Source organism: Erpetoichthys calabaricus, chromosome 5 (assembly GCF_900747795.2).
Source record: "Erpetoichthys calabaricus chromosome 5, fErpCal1.3, whole genome shotgun sequence".
NCBI lineage: Eukaryota > Metazoa > Chordata > Cladistia > Polypteriformes > Polypteridae > Erpetoichthys > Erpetoichthys calabaricus.
The window spans coordinates 240,118,154-240,145,527 of record NC_041398.2 but is presented as its reverse complement, the minus strand read 5'-3'; the positions used below and the strand labels follow the sequence as shown (position 1 = coordinate 240,145,527).

The window sequence follows — 27,374 nt, the reverse complement described above, 5'->3', positions numbered from 1 at the left end:
CCATTTCTACCATCAACCTATACTTAATAACTCATAATGACAAAGTGAAGACATGTTTTCAAAAAGACTTTCAAATTTACTAAAAAATCAAAAATTGAAGTCTCTTATTCTTAGAAGTATTCAGATCCTTAATTCATTACTTTGTAGGAGCTCCTATGGCAGCAATTTCAGTTTTGACTCTTCTTAGTTATCTCTGTACAAGCTTTGCTGGAGTTGGGCAGTTAATCCCATTCTGTCTGGCAGATCCTCTCAAGTTCTGTTAGAATGGATGGGATGTGTCTGTAAACGGTCATCTTCAGGTCTCTCCATGCATGGTCTATGAGATTTAAGTCAAGGATTTGGGTGGGCTACTCCAGGACAGCCAGAGACGTGTCCCAAAGCTACCCTAGCTTCGTGTTGGACATCTGCTTTGGGACACTGTCATGATGAAGAGTGAACAGTTACCCCAGTCTGAGGTGATGTGCATTCTGCAGCAGGTTTTCTTCAAGGACCTCTATACATTTGGATTCATTTATTGTTCAAGCAGGCTGTCATGTACTTTTTACTCAAGAGTGGCTTCTGTCTAACAACTCTAACATAAACACCTGATTGACTGAGTTCTGCTGAGATGGTTGTCCTTTCAACAGGTTCTTCTATCTCAGCAGAGGACTTTTGAAGCTCTGTCAGAGTGACCATTAGGTGCTTAGTCAACTCCCTTAAAAAGGCACTTCTGTCTGGTTGGACAGAGTTTGGATAGCCCCAAAGTTATTCCATTTCACAATTATTGAGCCCACTGTTCTCCTGGGAACACTCAAAGGTTTACAAATGTTTTTATCCACTTGCTACGATCTGTGCTTCACCATAATTTGATCAAGGAGAGTCTATAGAGAATTCCTTGGATTTTATGGGTTGGATTTTGTCCTGACATGCAGTGTGAATTGTTGGACCTTTATACCTTTATATATACACCCTGAGTGTGGAAGGACCTGGGGAGAGTGTATTTGCAAGACCGTTTCTCCCCTGGACCGACAGAGGGCAGCCCCCTTGGCCTGCAGCGGGGCCATGGGTTGTGAGCATGGAAGCTCAACACTAATGGGGTCAGCTATTTGGCAGCACTTCTGCCACACCCGGAAGTGCTGACGGGAGAAGTTCGTTGGGCACCTGGAGTCCTTCCAGGTCCCCTATAAAAAGTGCCAGTCACCACCATTCAACGGCCTGAGTAAAGAGGAAGTGGACAAAGCTCTTTAGGAGGAGTGGAGGCGGAAGGACTGGCGGCAAAAGAGATGGTGTTGTGTTCTGTGTCTTGTGTACTGGACAGTCTTTTGTGTAAATAAACCCTATGCTGTGCGGACTAAAACCTGTGCCATGCTTGTCTGTGTCAAGATTAGGGTGGCTATACATGCCCGGGATTTCACAATATATCAACCTGCCCTGCAGCTCCACCTCAGTGGCTGACAATGTATCCCTGGACACCACCATCAATACCTCACCTGCTAACTTTTCCTTCTCCCACCACTCATTACAGGGGAAAGAGTGCGGTGAATCATATCATCCTACACCCTCCTTACCAGCTGAACCCTACTCCACCCCTTGTTCTACCCACAACACTGACACAACCAGACCATCCACCACCTTTACAGAAGACCAAGTCATGAGAGAATTACGCAGACTTCGTTCTGACAAGGCGGCAGGTCCTGATGGCATCAGCCCAAGGGTGCTTAAAGTCTGCGCCTCACAACTCTATGCCTGAGTGTTAAAAAAGTGCCAGTGATATGGAAAACATCTTGTCTGGTTCCTGTTCCAAAGAAGGCACATCTTAGTGCCCCTTCTGACTACAGGCCAGTGGCGCTCACCGCACACATCATGAAAGTCTTTGAGAGACTAGTCCTGGAAATACTTTGCCCCCAGGTTAAGTCAGCACTGGACCCTCTCTAGTTTGCCTACCAGGCAAGGATTGGAGTCGAAGATGCAATCACCTACCTGCTGCACCGTGCCTACAGTCACCTAGACAAGCCAGGAGGAACTCTCAGGATTATGTTCTTCGATTTCTCATGTGCCTTTAACACCAGCCAGCCACACAGACTGGGGATTAAGCTATCAGAAATACAGGTGGATGCTCCCTTAGTTTCGTGGATTATGGACTATCTGACGGGAAGGCCACAGTTTGTGTGGCTACAGGGCTCTGTGTCTGATACCGTGCTGTGTGGCACTGGTGCTCCACAAGGGACAGTTCTGTCACCATTCCTCTTCACCCTGTACACTGCAGATTTTAGTTACAACACAGAGGGCTGTCATCTGCAGAAATTCTCTGATGATTCTGCAATAGTTGGTAGTATCAGACATGGAGAAGAGACGGAATACAGGAAGGTAGTGGACAATTTTGTTGACTGGTGTGAGCTGAATCAACTGCAGAACTAAACTAAAAACAAAACTAAAGAACTGGTAGTTGATTTAAGAAGATCGTGCTCTCCAGCCACTCCCCTGTCTATTAAAGGTATGGAGGTGGAGATAGTTGAGTTGAGTTGATAGTTAAGTATCTAGGGGTGCATATCAGCAATAAGCTCAGCTAAGTCCAGGAACTTGCTGGCCATATACACGAAGGGTCAAAGTAGGCTGTATTTCCTACGCAAGCTCAGGTCTTTTAGTGTCAGCAGCACTATGCTGTGGATGTTCTAGGACAGTGTGGTGGCCAGTGCCTTTCTGTTCGCTGTGGCATGCTGGGGGAGCAGCATGAAAGTGGCAGACATCCGGAGACTAAATAAACTAAAACAGAAGGCTTCCTCTGTGGTAGGAGAGAAACTGGACAGTCTAGGCTTTGGTCTATTATTGAAAATGCTGATCACCCACTTCATAGTGTTGTGGTTGGACAGAGGAGCGTTTTCAGCAGTAGACTGACTACCATCAAGTGCTCCACTGAACATCACAGGAGATCCTTCCTCCCCACAGCCATCAGACTCAATAACTCTTTTTCCGGTCACTCACCCATACTTTAAGCTATTACCCTTTTTTCTTTATTGGATATCCAGGTACATTTTTCAGGTACTTGATATGTGCAACATACTATCTGTTCTTGTGCAATAAATGGTCTTCTCTTCACATAAGAACAACCTTACTTGTTCTCAGAATGTGCAATATTAATTTAAGGTGCAACACTCTGCACTCTAGTTTGATACTTAACATTTATTATACTTATTATATTTACATGGTTAGTTTTATACTTGCTCTTAGTGTAACATGTACCTTGTCTGTTGTTAAGTTGTAACATAAGTAATTTCCTTCAGGATTAATAAAGTTTTCTGATTCTGATATACATACATATATACACACACACACACACATATATATATACAGTGATCCCTCGCTATATCGCGCTTCGCCTTTCGCGGCTTCACTCCATCGCGGATTTTATATGTAAGCATATTTAAATATATATCGGGGATTTTTTGCTGCTTCGCGGGTTTCTGCGGACAATGGGACTTTTAATTTCTGGTACATGCTTCCTCAGTTGGTTTGCCCAGTTGATTTCATACAAGGGACGCTATTGGCAGATGGCTGAGAAGCTACCCAGCTTACTTTTCTCTCTCTCTCTCTCTCTTGCGCTGACTTTTTCTGATCCTGACGTAGGGGGATTGAGCAGGGGGGCTGTTCGCACACCTAGACGATACGGACGCTCGTCTAAAAATGCTGAAAGATTATCTTCACGTTGGCTACCTTCTGTGCAGCTGCTTCGTGAAGCGACATGCAGCACGGTGCTTCGCATACTTAAAAGCACGAAGGGCACGTATTGATTTTTTTATCTGTCTCTCTCTCTCTGCTCCTGACGGAGGGGGTGTGAGCTGCCGCCTTCAACAGCTTTGTGCCGCGGTGCTTCGCATACTTAAAAGCAAACAGCCCTATTGATTTGTTTGCTCCTTTGAAGAGGAAGATATGTTTGCATTCTTTTAATTGTGAGACTGAACTGTCATCTCTGTCTTGTCATGGAGCATAGTTTAAACTTTTGAAAAAGAGACAAATGTTTGTTTGCAGTGTTTGAATAACGTTCCTGTCTCTCTACAACCTCCTGTGTTTCTGCGCAAATCTGTGACCCAAGCATGACAATATAAAAATAACCATATAAACATATGGTTTCTACTTCGCGGATTTTCTTATTTCGCGGGTGGCTCTGGAACACAACCCCCGCGATGGAGGAGGATTACTGTATACATATATATATATATATAGTAATGGGCGGCCGGGTGAGTATCCTGGCTGGGATGACAAAGGGCAGCCCTTCGGGTTTGCTACAGTGCCATAGAGCAGGGACGTTCAACCCTGCTGTGGCTCACAAACATCACCTGTGCAGGACTGCCGTCTCACCTGGAAGTGCAGCCGGAAGCTAATCAGGGAACAGCTGGAACACTTCCGGGTCCTTTATAAAAGGACGCTGTTACAATGGCTTTCCAGATGGGACTCTGGGCCGTGTATTGGCAAGAGCCACGTTAAATAATTTTGTAACGGATAGCCTGGACCACAGACAGACACCACGCTGTTGTCACACAACACACCTTTATTCTACGTACTGGCACAGCACACAATAACCCACAGTTCAGACAATACCCTCACAGTACTCAGTCCTTTCTTCCCTTGTTCCAACAAGCTCCACTCCTGTGCTTTCCTCTTAGCTCAGTCCAGTGCCACCCGACTCCAGCTTCCGAGTTGTAGCAAATGTCTTCTTTTATAGAGGACCCAGGAGTGCTCCATGCTGTTCCCTGATTAGTTTCCGGCTGCACTTCCGGGTGAGACGGCAGTCCTGCACAGGAGAGCTCAGCCGTTCTCCATATGCCCCCTGGTGGTGTTCGTGAGCCACAGTAGGGTTGAACGTCCCTGCTCTGTGGCAGTGTAGCAAACCCGGAGGGCTGTCCTCCATCATCCCGGCCGCCCGTTACAATATATACTCACACATGCACACACGTGCTTTTTAAAACAAAGTCCAATCAATTCATTTTGCCACAGGTGGATCCCAGTTAAGTTCTTGACAAATCTAAAGGTGAATTAAAGCAAACAAGATGACCTGACTATAATTTAGAGTGCCACAGCAAAGGGTCTGAATACTTACATAAAAGATTGATTTCTGCTTTTGATTATTAATAAGTTTTTAAACTTTCTGAATTTTTTTTCGCTTTGTTGTTATGGGTTATTGAGTGCAGACAGATGGGCTAAAATGGCAAATATATCAATTTAAAATGAAATCTACAACACAATAAACATGTGCAGAAAGTGAAGGACTTTAAATACTTTCTAAATCCATCATGGCACCCTCTGTGAAGATACAATTTTTTGTATCAAAAATTAATTCTGTCTACACCAAACATACCTTACAAAATTGGATTTCCTGTTAGTTAACTGGCTGGAGACAGAGTATACAGATAAGAGAACATGCTCCACATGATGTGAGGACATCAGCTGATTTCCTCAGGGTCTGTCCTCGATGTGGGTATTTTTTTTAAAATTTATATTAATGACATCTATTTTAATATCTCTTGTAAACCATTGAAATTCACAGATGATGGTAAGATTGGAGGAATAGTAATTATGGAACGAGCAGAAAAAATTTACTTCAAAAAGACCAGGACTATCTTCAAGACTTGGGCACCATTTGTAAAATGCAGTTTAATGAAATAAAACAGAAAATGCTATGTGTGGGTAAAAGAAATGATCACCTAAATACAAGACATAGGATGCTGTTCTAGAGGAAGCAATACTCTGAAAAGAATTTTGGGTTTATGTTGATGTAACATTCTCACTGTTTTGGCAAAGTGTAGAAGAAATTGTCAGTGCAATCCTTCTTTAAAAATCATTTTGAAAACTGAATTTAAGATTAAAAGCTTATGTAAATAATATGCAACATTGTAAATATCTCCTTGAATAGAAAAGAGTGGAATACAGCTGTTAAACATGGGGCTCAATAAAAGGTATTAATTGTCTAATTAACAGACAAAAAACTGCAGAGGGGATAAGACGTACATCAGGGAAATGAGCTACAGATTTCCCAGATGTATACTAATTCTATTATCATAATTTATAGTTATCACAAAGAGTTTAAACATTACATTAAGTTGATAGGTTTTATTTTCTTACATTTATTATATTATGCTTTGCTTTAAGAGCTTCACAGAGTCAAATTCCATGCACAGCCATAAAAGTACAGTGACTATAACAAGTATTCACCCTGTTGGAAGTCTTCACATTTTACTGTTACACAACATTGCATCATAGTGGATATAATTTCACTTTTTAACTTTGATCAACATAGAAGTCAAAGTAAAAACAGGTCTCTGAAAAGTGTTCCAAATTATTTACAAATATAAAACATAATTGATTGCCTAAGCATTCACCCACTTCAGGTCAGTATTTAGTAGATGTACATTTGGGAGCCATGACACACGAGTCTGTGTGCACAGGTTCCTTCCATCAGCTTTACACATCTCCACACTGCCATTTTGTTCATTCTTTTTGGCAAACTGCTCAAACTCTGCCAGGTTATATAGGGCCTCATGTATAAATGGTGGGTACGCCCATTTCCATACTCACTTCAAGATGTACAAAAACTAACTTTTGAATAAAGCCACACACATTTTCACAGCAGTCTGACACCGTCCATACGCAAGTTTCTGCTTGGTTTTACAAAAAGGGTGCAACCGGCATCAAAGCACTGCTACTATTTCTGTGGTCTTTTCATGACGCTGGCTGTATCAAATACACCAAAATTAATTTTTTGAAATGGCCAAACTATTCCAACTACCATAGCTGCTTTAGTGTTGTTAGAAGCACTTGGGCAACAGTTGTTGTCTGTACAGTCACTCCAATCTTATTCACTGTAGCTTGTTACTCCTTCAGAATTCTCACAGATCTCTTGGTGGGCCCCTCTCAATAGCCGCCTTCATGCATGAACGTTTTTTTTAATGACTGATTAAACTGGATATTCACAGCTATGGAGATGTTCTTGTTACCATTCCCTGATTTGTGCATTTCACTGAGTTGCTTGGAGTATTTTTTTTTTGTCTCCACTGTGTAGGTTAGGAAATGATACTGACTCACCACAAGCTGGACCTTTCACATACAGGTGTAGTCAGTCAGTCAGTCATTTTCCAACCCGCTATATCCTAACACAGGGTCATGGGGGTCTGCTGGAGCCAATCCCAGCCAGCACAGGGCGCAAGGCAGGAACAAATCCCAGGCAGAGCACCAGCCCACCGCAGCATACAGGTGTGTTTATACTAAAAACAACTGAAACTCTAGACAGATGATCTATATTGAACCAATTCTGTGACTTCTGTTAACTGTACATACTGCATCTCTGTTGTTAGTCATTAGCACTAAAACATAAGTAACATGATAGTTACCTATTCTGTTTCTCTTCTCGGTACTCAAATGTGGCACTTGGTGCCACGGCCCACCTGCCAAGTTGTTTTGCCTGCCTAAGGTAAAGTCATCCCTGATGGAGGATCGCAGGAATCATGAGAAAGAGGGGTCCTTTCATCGGATTGGCAGGCCCAACACTGTTTCAGCCATGGAATGGCCAAATGGGGGAGGCAGCTTGATGGATGAGGTCTCCAGGAGTCTAAAATTATCTAAATCTTATTATGTGATATCATCTACTGTTAAATTCTACTCCGTACTTCTAAAAAATTTTAAATTTTTTATTGAGGATTTGTTCTGTTCTGTGTATTGTATTGTATTGTATTGACCCCCTTCTTTTGACACCCACTGCACGCCCAACCTACCCGGAAAGGGGTCTCTCTTTGAACTGCCTTTCCCAAGGTTTCTTCCATTTTTTTTCCCTACTAGGTTTTTTTTGGGAGTTTTTCTTGTCTCCTTAGAGAGTCAAGGCTGGGGGGCTGTCAAGAGGCAGGGCCTGTTAAAGCCCATTGCGGCACTTCCTGTGTGATTTTGGGCTATACAAAAATAAACTGTATTGTATTGTATTGTATACTTCTAAAAGCATTCGGCTGCACCAGTGAAGATTTAGGTGCTAAAGGGAGTGTGATGCTAGTATGATTATTTTGTGTGTTGTATTTGTAATTGATTGAGCCCATTTTGCAGAGTTTTCACATTGACATTAAAGTGTCTTTTTGCATTGATCAGTGTCCAAAAAGCAAATCTACTGTTATTCAATGTTGTATAACAATAAAATGCAAAAACATTCAGGGTCTGCACTTTTCATAGGCACTGAAAGTACTTGTTAATTTCTGGATTCTTAAACAGTGCAGTCTTAATCCTGAACAGTTTCATCTTGTTAAAATTACATCAGAGCCAATAATCATAATATAAATATCCAGCATAAAAAAAAAGTTGCTTACCCTAGTTTAAAATCAAAAGTGCGTGTCTCATTGTGCACAACTCCACCATTTACAAGAACATCGATTTGTCTCTGAATTTCAAAGTCTGTGGAAAACATTTTAGATATAATTTGAAAAAGTCAGTAACCATGGCAGGCTTCATACACTTCACTTCAAGTGGATCAGATGCCTTTTGCATTACAGTTCATAAACAGACATCAGTTTAAGCATGTACTGTACTTACTGAGACCATGAAGCGTAAATCAGCTTCCAGTGACTTTATTTTTTGTAACAAACATCATTCATATACAATGTATAAATGTGTGTGTTTGTGTGTGTTTCCATTGGGAATGGGCAACCTAGTAAGAAATTAGGGATACCCAAATACCAAACAGTTTCACTCAAACCAGTTCATAAACAGGGCTGGCTGTAGCATTTTTGCTGTAGCAGGCAAAGCTGTAAATGAAGCTCCTTTCATTCCCTACACCCAAATGCTTTATCCTTTGTTATAATATTATCTACAGGGTGGCCCATATTTATGTATATGATTGAAAAGGTGTTATTGTCAGGAAACTACCAATGTTATTATCAAGTAACATAATGGAACATGAACATTTTCCATCCCCTGTTCTCTATGCTGTGGCCCACCAATGCGCCATCCAGATCAATACACTCCTGAAGACGAAGAGTGGCTTGGCACATATGTACTGGTATCCTGTGAAATTCTTCTGTGATAGCTGCATGTAGCTCAGCAACATTGGGATGCAATGTTGATACAACCTTGTTTTTTAGGTAACCCCACTGGAAAAAGTCTGGAGGGGTCAAATTGGGAGACCAAGCTGGCCATTCCACAGGCCTACATCGGCTGATGCAGCACGGTGGCACAGTGGGTAGCGCTGCTGCCTCGCAGTTAGGAGACCTGGGTTCGCTTCCTGGGTCCTCCCTTCGTGGAGTTTGCATGTTCTCCCCGTGTCTGCGTGGGTTTCCTCAGGGCGCTCCGGTTTCCTCCCACAGTCCAAAGACATGCAGGTTAGGTGGATTGGCGATTCTAAATTGGCCCTAGTGTGTGCTTGGTGTGTGGGTGTGTTTGTGTGTGTCCTGTGGTGGGTTGGCACCCTGCCCGGGACTGGTTCCTGCCTTGTGCCCTGTGTTGGCTGGGATTGGCTCCAGCAGACCCCCGTGACCCTGCGTTCGGATTCAGCGGGTTGGAAAATGGATGGATGGATGGACATCGGCTGATCCAGCGTTGTGGGAATGTTTCGTTCAACCACTGTTGCACTGGTATGGTGTACCATTTGCCGCCTTTCTGTATTTGAACACAGCAGGAGTTGGCCGGCCCAGCAAATTGTTACTCCCATTCTCAGGCTACACAGTGATGCCATTTTTGATATTTTCATGCAGTAGTTTAAATGCTATAGCCTGTGAAACGTCATATACAGAAATATGGGCCACCCTTTATATAACAATTTGTTTGTAGTCTGGTAGTTTAAATGGTTTGTGAACTCATTGACATTCACATCCTTGTATGCATTTCATGTTATTATTTGTTTTAATGAATTTCACAATATTTGGTAAAGGATGGCAAAGACAACTAGCAGTTTGTTACAGATATTAGGTTAATGAAAACACATTTTAGGACTGAGTACACAGTTATATGAAAAAGTTTGGGAACCCCTCTCAGCCTGCAAAATAATTTACTCTACTTTCAACAAAAAAAGATAACAGTGGTATGTCTTTCATTTCCTAGGAACTGTAGTACTGGGGTGTTTTCTGAAGAAAGATTTTTAGTGAAGCAGTATTTAGTTGTATGAAATTAAATCAAATGTGAAAAACTGGCTGTGCACAAATGTGGGTCCCCTTGTCATTGTGTTGATTTGAATGCCTGTCACTGCTCAATGCTGATTACTTACAACACCAAATTGGTTGGATTAGCTCGTTAAGCCTTGAAGTTCACAGACAGATGTGTGCAATCATGAGATATAAAGGTATTTAAGGTGGTCAATTACAAGTTGTGCTTCCTTCCCTTTGACTCTCCTCTGAAGAGTGACAGCATGGGATCCTCAAAGCAACTCTCAAAGATCTGAAAACAAAGATTGTTGAGTCTCCTGGTTTAGAGGAAGGCTACAAAAAGCCATCTCAGAGGTCTAAACTGTCAGTTTCAACTGTAAGGAATGGAATCAGGAAATGGAAGGCCACAGGCACAGTTGCTGTTAAACCCAGCAGGTCAGGCAGGCCAAGAAAAATACAGGAGCGGCATATGAGCAGGATTGTGAGAATGGTGACAGACAACTACAGATCACCTCCAAAGACCTGCAAGAAAATCTTGCTGCAGATGGTGTATCTGTATATCGTTCTACAATTCAGCGCAATTTGCACAAAGAACATCTGTATGGCAGGGTGATGAGAAAGAAGCCCTTTCTGCACTCACGCCACAAACAGAGTCGCTTGTATGCAAATGCTCATTTAGACAAGCCAGATACATTTTGGAACAAAGTGCTTTGGACTGATGAGACAAAAATTGAGTTATTTGGTCAGAACAAAAAGCGCTTGCATGGCAGAAGAAGAACACCACATTCAAAGAAAAACACCTGCTACCTACTGTCAAATTTGGTGGAGGTTCCATCATGCTGTGGGGCTGTGTGGCTAGTTCAGGGACTGGGGCCCTTGTTAAAGTCGAGGGTAGGATGAATTCAACCCAATATCAACAAACTCTTTAGGATAATGTTCAAGCATCAGTCACAAAGTTGAAGTTACGCAGGGGTTGAATATTCCAACAAGACAATGACCCAAAACACAGTTTGAAATCTACAAAGTCATTCGTGCAGAGGGAGAAGTACAATGTTCTGGAATGGCCATCACAGTGCCATGACTTGAATATCAGTGAAAATCTATGGGATGATTTGAAGCAGGCTGTCCATGCTTGGCAACCATCAAATTGAACTGAACTGGAGAAATTTTGTATGGAAGAATGGTCAAAAATACCTCCATCTAGAATCCAGACACTCATCAAAGGCTATAGGAGGACAGTGTCTAGAGGCTGTTAGATTTACAAAAGGAGGCTCAACTAAGTATTGATGACATATCTCTGTTGGGGTGCCCAAATTTATGCACCTAATTTTGTTATGATGCATATTTTATATTTTCTGTTAATCCAATAAACTTAATGTCACTGCTGAAATACAGTGGTGTGAAAAACTATTTGCCCCCTTCCTGATTTCTTATTCTTTTGCATGTTTGTCACACAAAATGTTTCTGATCATCAAACACATTTAACCATTAGTCAAATATAACACAAGTAAACACAAAATGCAGTTTTTAAATGATGGTTTTTATTATTTAGGGAGAAAAAAAATCCAAACCTACATGGCCCTGTGTGAAAAAGTAATTGCCCCCTTGTTAAAAAATAACCTAACTGTGGTGTATCACACCTGAGTTCAATTTCCGTAGCCACCCCCAGGCCTGATTACTGCCACACCTGTTTCAATCAAGAAATCACTTAAATCGGAGCTGCCTGACACAGAGAAGTAGACCAAAAGCACCTCAAAAGCTAGACATCATGCCAAGATCCAAAGAAATTCAGGAACAAATGAGAACAGAAGTAATTGAGATCTATCAGTCTGGTAAAGGTTATAAAGCCATTTCTAAAGCTTTGGGACTCCAGCGAACCACAGTGAGAGCCATTATCCACAAATGGCAAAAACATGGAACAGTGGTGAACCTTCCCAGGAGTGGCCGGCCGACCAAAATTACCCCAAGAGCGCAGAGACGACTCATCCGAGAGGTCACAAAAGACCCCAGGACAACGTCTAAAGAACTGCAGGCCTCACTTGCCTCAATTAAGGTCAGTGTTCACGACTCCACCATAAGAAAGAGACTGGGCAAAAACGGCCTGCATGGCAGATGTCCAAGACGCAAACCACTGTTAAGCAAAAAGAACATTAGGGCTTGTCTCAATTTTGCTAAGAAACATCTCAATGATTGCCAAGACTTTTGGGAAAATACCTTGTGGACTGATGAGACAAAAGTTGAACTTTTTGGAAGGCAAATGTCCCGTTACATCTGGTGTAAAAGGAACACAGCATTTCAGAAAAAGAACATCATACCAACAGTAAAATATGGTGGTGGTAGTGTGATGGTCTGGGGTTGTTTTGCTGCTTCAGGACCTGGAAGGCTTGCTGTGATAGATGGAACCATGAATTCTACTGTCTACCAAAAAATCCTGAAGGAGAATGTCCGGCCATCTGTTCATCAACTCAAGCTGAAGCGATCTTGGGTGCTGCAACAGGACAATGACCCAAAACACACCAGCAAATCCACCTCTGAATGGCTGAAGAAAAACAAAATGAAGACTTTGGAGTGGCCTAGTCAAAGTCCTGACCTGAATCCAATTGAGATGCTATGGCATGACCTTAAAAAGGCGGTTCATGCTAGAAAACCCTCAAATAAAGCTGAATTACAACAATTTTGCAAAGATGAGTGGGCCAAAATTCCTCCAGAGCGCTGTAAAAGACTCATTGCAAGTTATCGCAAACGCTTGATTGCAGTTATTGCTGCTAAGGGTGGCCCAACCAGTTATTAGGTTCAGGGGGCAATTACTTTTTCACACAGGGCCATGTAGGTTTGGATTTTTTTTTCTCCCTAAATAATAAAAACCACCATTTACAAACTGCATTTTGTGTTTACTTGTGTTATATTTGACTAATGGTTAAATGTGTTTGATAATCAGAAACATTTTGTGTGACAAACATGCAAAAGAATAAGAAATCAGGAAGGGGGCAAATAGTTTTTCACACCACTGTACTACTGTTTTCATAAGGCATGTCATATATTAAAAGGAAGTTGCTACTTTGAAAGCTCAGCCAATGATAAACAAAAATGCTAAGAATTAAGAGGGGGTCCCAAACTTGTTCATATGACTGTATTTACATACAAATATAATAGTATATAAATATGTTAACAATATAGTAATAATTGTGTTAATAACTTGATGATGGTTTCATTTTTATTTACAAACATAATACCAGTTTTAAAAAGTAAATATTAATATGTGTAATTAAATGGCAAGGGTTTGTGTACCTTGGCATGTAGTGCAGGCTTATGGGATAACAGGGATGTTCTTGCTTGCCGATATGAATTAAGTAAGAGCTGTGTCTGAATAGTTGCCGTGAAATCAACTTTGTTTACTGTGGGTGATGGACTCCATCAATTTTGTGTCTTATCACTGCTCCAGTTTTGTCATTTTCATTGTCAGGATATCAAGGTGCAGCCAAAGATGGGAGTGTTTCCAGTTGGAGAAGCTTGGAATAACATCATCAATGCTTTATGCAGACGATGCAGTCCTCTTTGTCTCATCTGACTGTGACCTGCATTATGTAATCGGGCGATTCGTTGCTGAGTGTTAAAAGGCAGGAATGGCACCACCAAGTCAGGTCATGGTTCTCTTTATTTAAAATAGTGGATTGCTCTTTTGAGGTGAGGGGGAAACAACTACCCTTACTGACGCAGTTAAAAGTATCACAACTGATGGAAAAAAGGGAACATGAGATCAAGAAGTGGATTGGAAAGGCAGCAGCTGTTCTGCGGGTGTTCTACCGGTCTGAGAGGGTGAAGTGGGAGTTAAATCTGAAGGCAAAACTCTTACGTTTATTGGTCAATCTAAATCCCTGTCTTCACCTATGGTCATAAGCTGTGGGTAGTGACCAAAAGAATGATATCGCAAGTACAAGCGGCAGAAGTGAGATTTCTTCGCTGGAACGCTGGACTGACACATCATGATAAGGTCAGAAGGCTCAGCATTTCAGGAAAGTCTCAGAGTAGAGCTGCTATTCCTCCAGATTAAGAAGGAAGGTCAGAGGCCCTGTGGCAAACTCGGGGCACGCTGGAGATGTTGTATCTCTCAGCTGTTGTGTGAATGCCTGGAGATTTCTTAGGAAAAGTTGGAATCTGTAGCTGTGGACAGAAAAAGTCTGGCCTGACCTGTTTGGCCTACTGTCATCACAACTCTCACCAGGAAAAGCAGTTTCAGAAGAGGACATGTTAACTTAAGTTCCTTTACAATTATAAAAATACACATTACTAAAATTTGTAATTCCTTTGTCTTGATGTAACCTTTACAAATTTAGAAACAGTTTTCTTTTAAATCCTTTGTTTGGGCTAATTCATTCACCACTGATAAGGCTGTTAAAAAATAAATAAATAAATCACACAAATGTCTACTATGAAGTATGAATTTAACTATAATTTCCACTTATATAATAACATATACTATAATATTATCTATAATTTTTACTTACTTCACAAATTATTCACAATAATAGTAATATATAATTATGATAATATACAGTAGAACAGGCATAATATATATATGCAATTCAAGAAATGCCAAAGATCTTGAATTGCCATCCGTTTAGCAACTGGGCAGAAATCCAGACTTATTTTTGTTCTTTAAAAATGATCAGAATTCACCACAGGCACAAATTGTCTTAAAACCTCTCATAATTTCAATGCACTGTTCTTGCAATATGAAGGAAGAAACAGAAAGAAAAATATACTGTACATTTATATCCAAAATCTACATCAAGCTAGTGTCGAGGAAGGGACAGAAGATCAATAATACATTTCCTGAAGGGAAACAATACTAAAACAAAAGTAAAAGTACAACCTTGCACATGATAAAAATTAAAGAAACAAGGACATTTTACATAAACAGATCGAAAACGTCGCTAGAACGTGAATAATATAAAATAATTCAATAGGGTTAATGGGAGTCAGACAGCTATATTGTTTTTAAGCAAGGGTCTGTGTTGTTTTAAAAAAAGTGACACCCCCCCTAGGCAAGCAGCTAGTTGGTCTAAATGGTAGAGCCAGCCTGTCCATAATAGTAATAAAAATGTGAATTGTACATACTGCACACTCAAAATATACTTTTTTCTTTTTCTCAAAAAGAGAAAAATGCCCAGCAAGAATACAAAGCTGGTTCCCAGTAGTGTTGGAATTCAAGTGTGGCAGACTGCTAGTCTTTCCCTTGGCTGTTTTATAACTCCCTGGCCCCAAAGCTCATTCAATTGCTGACAACAGGAGAATGTCAAGTTCTTTTTGTTGACTATGCTTTGTGTCTTACCACTCCTGAAATAAAATCATATCATTCTCAAACCAAAACAAGGCCAGAGAGATGGTCAGAGCCTATCCAGGTAACACAAGATGCAAGGCAGGAACCAACCCTGGACAGGGGCGCCAAACCACTGCATACACTTACACTCTCACTCACATGGGATGATAAGTGCCACATCTCCTGTAGATCTGTAGGGTGTGGTGGATGACTCAATAAAGTTCCGTTTGGTTGGCAGGGACAAAGTACTCATTAGCAAGGCGCATCCTCAAATACCCATCACATACCTATTGCTTTTGCCAAGAACCGTGCACTGTTGATGTTTTTCACTTCAGTCCGGACTCCAAGAGGATCTCCTGGTTGATGAACTGAAATATTAGCATCCACTCTAAGCTGACCCTCTAAAGAAAAAAAAAAAATTCCCTTTCAGTTTTGTACCATGATGATAAATTACATGTAAACATTCACAAAAAAAGCATACAGTTTACATTTACTAGAATAAAGCAGAATTTCTGATGATAAAAAAAAAGTTTGTTTGGAACTTAACATAAGAATCATGTAGAAAAGTAAGATATGTCATTAAAAATATTACACATCCAGATGGTAAGATAATGGAATTTTGTTTGAGTTTTGCATTTTTTTCTAGGACGATCTAAATGGAGGCAGACATGGCAAAAGGGATCGCCTGCCACATTTTTGTTATTTACCTACCAATTTCATGGAGTGTTAAGCACACTTGAAGGATATCAAAAGCACTGCCAAGCAGCTTTCATTCCCACTGCCTTGTAAACACTTAAGCCATGAATCATATTACAGCTATGACTTTAGGATCATTTGGGCCTCGTACAAAAAAACACTGTATAATTTATTAACTAGGCCGCTTTTGGTTAGAGCCATGGATGAGAAAACGCGGTAGTCTGATAAGAATGAAATAAAAAAGAAGTAAAATAAATTAAAAACAAATCAAAATGCTAATGTGAACATTGTTCTGTTTGTCTTCAGTAAATTAAAACAATCGAAATATCTTTAGAGGATGACAAGTAAAATAAGCTATAAATGCAATATTATTAGCAAATGAAGAAATGAAGCCTAACATTGTAAAATGGAGGCAGAGAAAAAGAAATCATAAAACTTGACTTGGTTTCATTGTTTATATAAATAATTCAAATTATTTAAATATTTATACTTTTACTGGCTGAATGAAGATTTCAGAAGGTACTATGTCAGTGAAAATGGTTGGAGCAATACAGAGGACAACAAATAGCAGTCTGCTCTGAGTGAAGAACGCAAAAGTAAGTGTCACTTACTGGAGTACAGCAACAGAGTAATCTGGAAACCATTCCAAAGAACCATGTATGATAAACATGACTGTGCTATATTCAAATGTTGATACTAATACTCTATTTTCAACTAAACTTTTAGGACACGACCGGAAATAACCATTTGGCTAGAAGTAGGACAAAAAGGTGTAAAGAGCACAAGAACACTGACACAAAAGTTTGTGAGAACAAACAACGTTGGCTTTTGTAACTCCACCCAACCCCTACTGGCATCACTTCTGCAAAATATTTTCAAATTTAGATTTAAAAGTTTGCTAAAGTAATACTATCGATTACACTACATAGTAACTTGTTCTATGTGTTAATTATTTTCTGACATACAGCACCTTATTTTTAGGTAGAATGCCCAGTGAGGGCTGGGTGGTCTCGTGGCCTCAGAACCCCTGCAGATTTTGTTTTTTCTTTCTTCAGCTCTCTGGAGTTTTTTTTTTTTTTTTGTTTTTTTCTGTCCTCCCGGCCAACGACCGTATTTTATTTTTTGTGACTTAGTATTGCCTAATCTTATTTTTATATTTTTCTTTCTTCACCTTGTAAAGCACTTTGAACTACATCATTTGTATGAAAACGTGCTATAGAAATAAATATTGTTGTTCAGAAAATATTCAGGCTGCTTCACTTTCTGCACATTTTGTTATGTTGCAGGTTTATGCTAAAATTGTTTAAATTTATTTTTCCTTACATCAAACACTCAACACCCCATGATGTGAAAACAGGATTTAGGAATTTTTGAAAATTAACAATAAAAACTGAAATATCACATTGACATAAATATTTAGATCCTTTATTTAACTATCATTATCATTCATGGTGGCTCTGAAATCTGTACTAAGCCCTACTTTCTCTGCTGTTTTTTTTCTGGTTTTCTGTGGTGGCGATCTACGCCACCACCACCCGATCAAAGCACCGTGCTGTCCCTCCATTGATGGATTGAAGGTCAGAAGTTACCATATGACCATCATTGTCAAATTCTTCCATGTGAATCCTTTTTTTTTATTTATTTATTTATTAATTTTTATTGTAATCATTCCATACAAATAGATTAATTTATAACAAAAAAGAATTGAAGACAAATCAAACCCCACCCTTCAGAAGGAGAGCTTAGCCAAAGGAGAATTGCTTAGGGCTTTTTAATAAGGCAACAATAAACAAAAGAAAGGAAGAGATATATATAGGTAAATAAAAAATGGAGAAGGGAAATAAATGCGGCAATAGTTATTTCTCTTATTCTAAAATAATATTGATTAGATCCTGCCAGGTTTTGAAGAAATTCTGTACAGATCCTCTAACTGAGAATTTGATTTTTTCCAATTTCAAATAATATAAAACATCGGTTTCCCACTGACTTATCAGAGGAGAGTTAGGATTCTTCCAATTTAACAAAATAAGTCTGCGTGCCAAAAGTGTAGTGAATGCAATCACCGTTTGCTTGTCCTTCTCCTTCCATGTGAATCCTGAAAACCTTGAGGACTGATTGAGATCATTTATGTGAGGTAGAATGCCTAGAGGGGGCTGGGTGGTCTCGGAACCCCTTTAGATTTAGTTTTTTTCTCCAGCTGTCTGGACATTTTTTTTTTTTGTTTTATCTTTCCTCGCTGGCCATCTGACCTTACTTTTATTCCATATTAATTAGTATTGCCTAATTTTATTTCTGTATTTTCTCTTTCTTCATCCTGTAAAGCACTTTGAGCTACACTGTTTGTATGAAAATGTGCTATAGAAATAAATGATGTTGTTGTTGTTTGTTATCACACTTGAAATTTGCATTCCAATTGATTGTTTAACATTAGGTCATACTGTCAAGAAATCAGACCTCCCAGGCCCACCAGCAAAAGCTTGGGTTAAAACCTGGACTGGGCCGGAGATATACAGTGGAGACTTCTAACAAAATCCTAAAAATGGCTTGTGAGGATATAACTGTCAATTATTCTCCAAATTTGAGGGTTTCAGGGCTAGTTAAAGACCAAACCTCCTTATGAAATATTGAACAGGGAACTGAAATTCTTGAACGATAATTTTTACCTTAAGGCCACTAACAAATGTAGAACAGGATGCTAATCTTTTGAACCATTACATTTTGAAGTAACTAAAATGAATGGAAATGGTACACCACCATAGAGAGGAAAATTAATGGGAGGATCTGGGTACAATATTTTTCTTATATAATCAGAATGAGATTTGTAATACGAAAGCATTACCTTGAAGACAGAGAGGTAGGAATATATATGTCACATTGCTGCTAAACTTTTATAAGAATGTCGCTTTTCTATTATTTAAATTTAGCATTTTTATAATCACTACAAACCAATTAATACCTGTGTTTGGTGGGCCCCCAGATGGGCTTAAAGTGGAGAAGGACAAACAAACTGTAATTGCCTTTACTTCACTACTAGCACGTAGGCCTGTCTTGATGAACTGGAAGAAATATAACCCATCCTCTTTTAAGTCAGTGGGTAACTGATGTTATATACAATTTGAAATTGTAAAAAATCTAATTCTCACTTAGAGGATATGTTTTTAAAACCTGACAGGATCTAATCAATAACATTTTAGAATAAGCATTTACATTGGGGGAATGGATTCGCTTCCCACTTCTCTACTTTTAAAATCTGGCAGTTGGTCGCCTTCTCTTTTTCTTGGGTGGAGGCTGAATTTAGTTTGGTTAAGCTTGACTTATTTTATGGAATGTTACTTGCTTTTAATCATCTTCTTCTTCTTTCAGCTGCTCCTTTTAGGGGTTGTCACAACAGATCATCTTTCTCCATATCTTCCTGTCCTCGTCATCTTACTCTGTCACACCCATCACCTGCATGTCCTCTCTCACCACATCCATAAACCTTCTCTTAGGCTTTCCTCTTTTCCTCTTACCTGGCAGCTCTACCTTTAATATCCTTCTCCCAGTATACCCAGCATCTCTCCTCTGCACATGTCCAAACCAACGCAATCTCACCTCTCTGACTTTGTCTCCCAACCATCCAACTTGAGCCGACCCTCTAATGTACCCATTTCTGATCCTGTCCATTCTCGTCACACCCAATACAAATCTTAAATAAATAAAAATCTTTTATTTTTTTCATTTTATTCGTGTACAATACAATACAAGGCAGGAAAAAACTCTGGATGGGGTGTCAGTCCATCGCGGATAAAGCAGATTATCATTAATAATGAAGAACTAGGGGGTTGCGGATGTACAATTTAAACAGATTTTAGTTTTCATGTGAATTGTTACATTTGCATCAATGTGACGTATAACTACCCCTTACTGAATTTCATTTCTTTCTATCAAAGAAAACGACTTTTTCGAATGTTTGGCTCTGAGATTTGTTAATTGTCTTTGCAAAAGTTATTCTAACGGGAAACTGTTTAGGTTTTAATATGAATGGCATATCAAGATCTCTTTTGTTATCTAATGTTATCTTTGGAAGATGTACTACATTACTTTTCTTAGGTACGTCCTTCTTTCAACAGTACTTTGGCCAGTGGAAGACCAGACAGTGTTAGTGGTTGTAGATATTCTTCAGGATATTGTAAGTTGATGTTTTCATCTTCCACACCATCACCACCAACTGTTTCAGCATAGTCTATTGATACGCATTTAGCCAATTTGCCGTGTAACCGATCAACAATTTTGGCGTTAATTCGTTTGACTTCATTGTTTCTCAGTGCTAGGATTGCCCGTGTACTCATTTCTTCTGTTGATAACCCTTTGTGATGAAATTCTTCAATAAGATTAGGACATAATACGTCTTCTTTTATTGGGAATTTAAAGTGAGGAAAACGTTAAAATTTATAAGAGCTGAGAGCGCAGGAACTGTGTCTGACAAAAGCGTTCACAAGAATGAGAGGACCGTGGTCTTGTTTGAAAATGGATGATAGGAGGACGTGACTTGAAAAAATCTCATGGCAATATTCTCATCTCGCGGGACTTGAAAAAATCTTTTCCAAAAAGTCTTATCTCCTAAAAAGTCTTGTTGCGTCGAAAGATTTTTTTTATATAACAGAGAGATGCTAAATGCTTCTAATATTAATTTGGTCTAGATTCTTATATCTTTCTGGGGGAGGGGGGGTCACCTTAAGGGTTTCATGGAAGGGCTAAGCAAGGTTAGGGATGTTAAATACAGGTCTGTGAGAGAATAACATGCAACAGGTAACCAGATTTCTTAAGAAAAAAGGACAATCTGTAAGGAGTGCAGTTTGTTATCGTCTTGAAAGACTTCAGGCTAGTCGAAGCAAAAATTTTGGCAGTGTAGTGCCCGGTCTGGGAAAAGGGGTAGGTCAGTACAACATGTTGTGGTCTGCATCCTTCCTTTTTTATTGTCATTGTTAGCTTGGTGTGGGAAACATGTTGTCTGTAGTACACTACCAGATTATTATACAGCTGAGTGGCTACTACCTTCTAGTTCTGTATGTTTGAGTAGTGTTTGAAATACATTGCCTATAAAAAGTATTGACCCCTTTGGCATTTTTCATATTTTATTACTAAACAACACTGAACAGCATTGGGTTCAATTTGGCCTTTATGATACTTATCAACAGAAAAAGAATCTTTAATGTCAAAATGAAAACACATCTTTGCAAAGTGGCCTTAATTCATTACAAATATAAAACAGAAATAATAGATTACATAAACCCCTTCAAGTAAATATTTGATAGATGTTGCTCTGGCATTAATTCTAGCCTTGAGTCTGTGTGCACAGGTATCAGCTTTGCCATTAGCAGTAGACAAAATAATTAAGTAAGAGCAAAACAAAAATGAAAAGCAGCTCTTTCTGTATTTCTTCATTGCAACAGATGTCAGGACTGCTATCTGTTGTGAAGGTAGTTATATTTTAGGGGCTTTATTTAGAGAACCTCATTATATTTTCTTCTTTCTATTTTGCACAGTCTCTTTCAATATGATCCTTTAGTAGAACTTTATTACAGTTTGCTTCTAACTTCAATATAAAGAAGCAGATTTCTAGAGTTCTTGCAATTTCCTACCTGCCATGTTGCCTTGGCAAGTTCCAAGTGCTTGTAGGATCAGCTGAAGCTCCCGGACAGCAGCTGCGGCCTCCTCACCACAGCTCATGTCAGGTTCCATTACAATCTCCATTAGTGCCACTCCTGAAGGCCAGAATGCAGAGAGAGGTTATCTGCACACTTAACAAATATTCACACACAAACAGAACAATTTATTAAACAACAGACATCCCTCAACACTGCATACAAATAGATGGAGACACAAGATGCGAACAAGCAGAATTTTTACAGAACACCTGCAGTAACCAATTCAGTTTGAAATATTACATTCAACTTTAAAGACTGGATACTGCCATTGCTCAATTTTTTTTATCAATATCCCTTACAGGGAACAGGCAATAATATTCAACCATTACATGTTATCTAAATATATATAAAACAACAAGCGTCTGTGTGTGTGTACACTCATAATTCAGGGTTAGCTAACAGATAAGGTGGGAGCAGCATAAGAATGAGGCAAAGAAGGGCTGACCTGACCGAACAAGAAAAGGTGGCAATTAGGACAAAGGACCGGGAGTTGAGATAGGTATCGAGATAGCATGAAACCCCTGAAGTGAGGAATGCTCGGCACACACAATATGCTTCATCCGTTTGCGGAGTGATGGATAATGAATGTCATGAAGAAAACACACAGCAGCTATTAAGAAATGACAAATTCTATGGCAGAGGTGTGTGAATGCCAATCAACTGAGGAAAGGACCAGATTGCAGAGAAGGAATGTCAAAGCTACGGCTATGGCACAGGAGCATGAAACAGCTGAGGATAGGGTCACTTGGTAGAAAAAGGACTGCCAGAGCTACAGCTGTGGCATGGGATAACAAAACAGTTGAGGAAAAGGTCACATGGCAGAAAAGGACTGCCAAAGCTACGGCTATGGCATGGGATAACAAAACAGCTGAGGAAAGGACTATACACACAAGAAGGAATGCCAGAGGTATGGGTGAGGTGCCTGAACATGAAACCACTGAGGAATGGGCCACATGTCAGAAAAGTCAACGTGAAACAAAGGACATCACCAGAAAATATGGCATTAGATGAATTGATTTGTATGGTATGAAATGATTAAACAGAAGAGAAATAGTGTGAAGAAATTACTGTAAAAAATTAATTTGTGTGTACAATATTGCTCAACAAGAACAAAAATAGGATTACTTATGGCTTAGTTTTAGAATATACTTTTGCTCTAAACCCATCTTTGATGGGCAGCCTATCTAGTAAGATAATAAAAATCTAAATGGGGTAGAAACTACTCAATGTATATTATTCAAGCTGATGTGCGGACATTTAGACATTTGGGCGTAGAAATACCAAAAGCTAAAAGTTTCTCTTCTAAAATGCTGAAAAGTTCACAAGTGCAAGACCAAAGTTGTAGCAATAAATTGTGTTCTGTTGTACTGTGCTAACTTCCACATCTAAAGCATGTTCTCTGACTGTCCCTATGAGCTGGTGTTTGTTTTGTGACCAACTTGTATTCTGCAGACTGATTTGAATCCTTCGCTATATCACACTTACTTGTCTCGTAATGGCCTTGCTGGTCCTGTACATCTCTATTGTCCGCCTCATATGCTGGTCCAATTTTCACTTATTTCACAGAGAGTTAACACGTGTATTGCTGGAGATCGGCACTGAATTTGGTCTGCTTCTATGTTACGAACTAGCCTGTCCTTCAATATTCTGTTTAGGTTTTAGGAGAGAATGTGAGAAACTCCTGAGTAATGCACACTGATCGTGGCCTGGAGAGTGGCGATATGTTGCATGTTGATTAGCACACTGTACACGTGACAATAATGACCCAATGAACCAGTAGAAAGAGAAGCAAGCGTCTTACCATTCATGATGGCCTCTACAGTACACAAAGCGATTCATGACAATCAAAATTTATCATAAGTGAGTTTTCCCACATTCCATAGTTTGCACTCCAGAACAGATTGCAAACACTGCAAAAAGTTTGGACACCACTGGCCAAATTACATAAATTGTTGACATTTAAAGTAATTTTATTAGTCTATTAAATTAATCATATCTGTACATTAACGTTTACAGAAAAGATGACATTGTTCTAGTTAGTTTGTTGTCTAAGCTGCATTTACTTTTGTTATAAGTTTTATTTTTTTACATTAAATATCAACAAAACATTTCATTTGGCTAGGGATGTACACACATTTGTATGGAACTGAATATATTATATTTAAAAAATGCACAAGGTACTTCACGTTAAGAGTCAGAGGAGAGCACAAGACGGCGAATACATCAGTGCATGTATTGAACCAAATTAATACAATTTTATGTTTACAGGCAATAACATGTACAAGGCAGATATCAACCATGGATGGAGTGCCAAGCCATTGCAGGGTGCACAGCCACACACGTAAGACTAAATTAAAGTGCCAATTAACTTCATAAAACCAGAGAATGGGGAGAATGTGTTGACTCCACACAGAAAATGACAAGGCTGGGTGATGAATCCCATGTTCTGGTGTAAGACAACAGTACTAACCACTGTGCTTAATTAAACTGAACAAAGCTTCAGTGTAAGATAAAGGTAGAATCAGATGACCCCATACGTATTTTATTTTTCATTTATCTGGAAATTTTATGCTCTGTTTAATTTTACATACACACACACACACATACACGTGTGCATGAGAGGCAACTGAAGGGCTCAAAAAAGGATAATTCTATGCCAGACCTGGGGGTGGCAGAGTGCACTGATCCTTCCTCTTTTTCACCAGCAGAACAACCACAGGAAATTTTGGCCTGGACTTGATGACGTCATTTCCGGTTCTGAGCCCGATGACATCACTTGCAATGGATGAGAAAGAAGATGTGTAGTGAGTTGGATGAAGTGATGAACAGTGTACCCAAGGGACAGAAAGTGGTGATTGGAGAGGATTTCAATGCACATGTTGGTGAAGGGAACAGAGGAGACGAGGAGGTGATGGGTAGGTATGGTGTTAAGGAGAAGAATGAAGAAGGTCAGAGGATAGTGGATTTTGCCAAAAGGATGGACATGGCTGTGGTGAATAAGCATTTTAGGAAGAGGGAGTAACATAGGGTTACGTGCAAGAGTGGAGGAAGACGCACACAGGTAGATTACATTTCCGGTTCTGAGCCCGATGTCATCACTTCTGGTTCCAGTCCCAATGACATCATTTCCCCTGACCGACTTTAAAACCACAATATCTGCTAGTCTGTTTGTTTGATTGTTGGACTGAAGTCTGCTGAGACCTGTTTAATTTGAACCAAAATTTTCATCGTTGGCAGCTTATTTCAAGTATACAGGTGGCTGCCCCCAAACCTTTTCCTGTGTTTGTCGAAACCTCTCACAATATATATATATATATATATATATATATATATATATATACACACACACACACACACACACACACACACACACACACACACACACATACAGTAGTAATAACCAAGATTGATATGAATAAAAGTGTGTATCTGTGCTTTTTACACTTAATGGATTAAAAATATCTCAAATCCAACATAAATGGAGAACAGCTGCAAGTATCTATGGTTACTGAATGATAAAATAAAAAGTATACTCATTAGATAAAGATTACCTGCTCTGTTTAAGTCGATTAAGGTCTGCTTTCTTGTGTCGTCATGCAAGCTTTTCCCACTATCCTGTTCCAGTTGTATCTGTTTAATCCTCACTGTTTTCACGACAGCTTGGCTCCACTTTTGCCCTACTAAGTGACTGTAACTGAGACTGCCATTCACTGCAATAGGAAGTCTGTGCTGAGTAATTTGGTATCCAGCCTAAAAAAGAAGAGTTTACAAGGTCAAAAAAGAGAAGATATCATCAATGAAACTTTTACCAGAGATAAATAAATGCATTTTAGATTCATAGGCTCTTAAGACTATATATGTGGACAGCAATACAAATTTCCATACCGGATCCGTCTGGCCCGGGTTAACAACGACCGCCACCAGTACTGTTAGCCAACAGGGTGCTGGCGGAAATTGGGCTACTGTTGGCCAAAGAAGAAGAAGGAGAAGACGAGGGGGGAGATGTGTCCGGAGGCAGGAGGAGAGGAGGAAGGTAAAGAGAGTGGAACTGAGGGTAGGAACTTTGAATGTTGGCAGTATGACTGGTAAGGGGAGAGAGTTAGCCGATATGGAGAGAAGGAAGGTTGATATATTGTGTGTGCAAGAGACTAAATGTAAGGGGAGTAAGGCCAGGTGGATTGGAGGTGGAGTCAAATTGTTCTATCATGTTATTGATAGGAGGAGAAATGAAGTAGGAGTTATTCTGAAGGAACAGTATGTCAAGAGTGTTTTGGAGGTGAAAAGAGTGTCAGACAGAATAATGATTATGAAGCTGGAAATTGGAGGTGTGATGATGAATGTTGTTAGTGCATATGCACCGCAAGTTGGGTGTGCAATGGATGAGAAAGAAGATTTGTAGTGAGTTGGATGAAGTGATGAACAGTGTACCCCAGGGGACAGAAAGTGGTGATTGGAGCGGATTTCAATGGACATGTTGGTAAAGGGAACAGAGGAGATGAGGAGGTGATGGGTAGGTATGGTGTTAAGGAGAAGAATGAAGAAGGTCAGAGGATAGTGGATTTTGCCAAAAGGATGGACATGGCTGTGGTGAATATGTATTTTAAGAAAAGGGAGGAACATAGGGTTACGTGTAAGAGTGGAGGTAGATGCACACAGGTAGATTACATCCTATGCAGAAGAATCAATCTGAAGCAGATTGAAGACTGTAAAGTGGTGGCAGGGGAAAGTGTAGTTAGGCAGCATAGGATGGTGGTCTGTAGGATGATGTTGGAGATCAAGAAGAGGAAGAGAGTGAGGGCAGAGCCAAGGATCAAATGGTGGAAGTTGAAAAAGGAAGAGTGTAAGGATGAGTTTAGGGTGAAGGTGAGACAGGCACTGGGTGGTAGTAAAGAATTACCAGACAGTTGGGAAACTACAGCAGATGTAGTAAGGGTGACAGCAAGAAGGGTGCTTGGCGTGACATTTGGACAGAGGAAAGAAGAAAAGGAAACCTGGTGGTGAATGGGGAAGTACAGGAGAGTATACAGAGGAAGAGGATGGCAAAGAAGAAGTGGGAAAGTCAGAGAGATGCAGAAAGTAGACAAGAGTACAAGGAGATCAGGTGCAAGGTGAAGAGAGAGGTGGCGAAGGCTAAAGAAAAGGCGTATGACGAGTTGTATGAGAGGTTAGACACTAAGGAGAGAGAAAAGGACCTCTACCAATTGGCTAGACAGAAGGACCGAGTTGAGAAGCAGATTAGGGTAATAAAGGATAAAGATGAAAATGTACTCACAATCGAGGAAAGTGTGTTGAGCAGATGGAAAGAGTAGCTTTTTTAGTCAGCTTTTGAGAGGCTGATGAATGAAGAGAATGAGAGAGAGAAGAGGTTGGATGATGTGGAGATAGTGAATCAGGAAGTGCAACGGATTAGCAAGGAGGAAGTAAGGACAGCTATGAAGAGGATGAAGAATGGAAAAACCATTGGTCCAGATGACATACCCGTGGAAGCATGGAGGTGTTTATGAGAGATGGCAGTGGAGTTTTTAACCAGATTGTTCAATGGAAACTTGGAAAGTAAGAGGATGCCTGAGGAGTGGAGAAGAAGTG

At 39.9% G+C, this 27,374-nt stretch overlaps 1 protein-coding gene across 2 annotated transcripts in view; it reads right to left on the bottom strand.

Annotated features, from left to right (window-relative positions):
• The window catches only part of gatb (glutamyl-tRNA(Gln) amidotransferase, subunit B), a 217,019-nt gene that overhangs the window by 97,355 nt on the left and 92,290 nt on the right, over positions 1 to 27,374 (bottom strand). For both annotated transcript variants that reach the window (XM_028802695.2, XM_028802697.2), the window contains exons 4-7: positions 25,340 to 25,538; positions 21,723 to 21,845; positions 15,693 to 15,806; positions 8,319 to 8,403 (exon numbers count right to left, since the gene is read on the bottom strand). In XM_028802695.2, the coding sequence (XP_028658528.1) occupies positions 8,319 to 8,403; positions 15,693 to 15,806; positions 21,723 to 21,845; positions 25,340 to 25,538 (521 nt within the window). The remainder of the gene's footprint in view (positions 1 to 8,318; positions 8,404 to 15,692; positions 15,807 to 21,722; positions 21,846 to 25,339; positions 25,539 to 27,374) is intronic.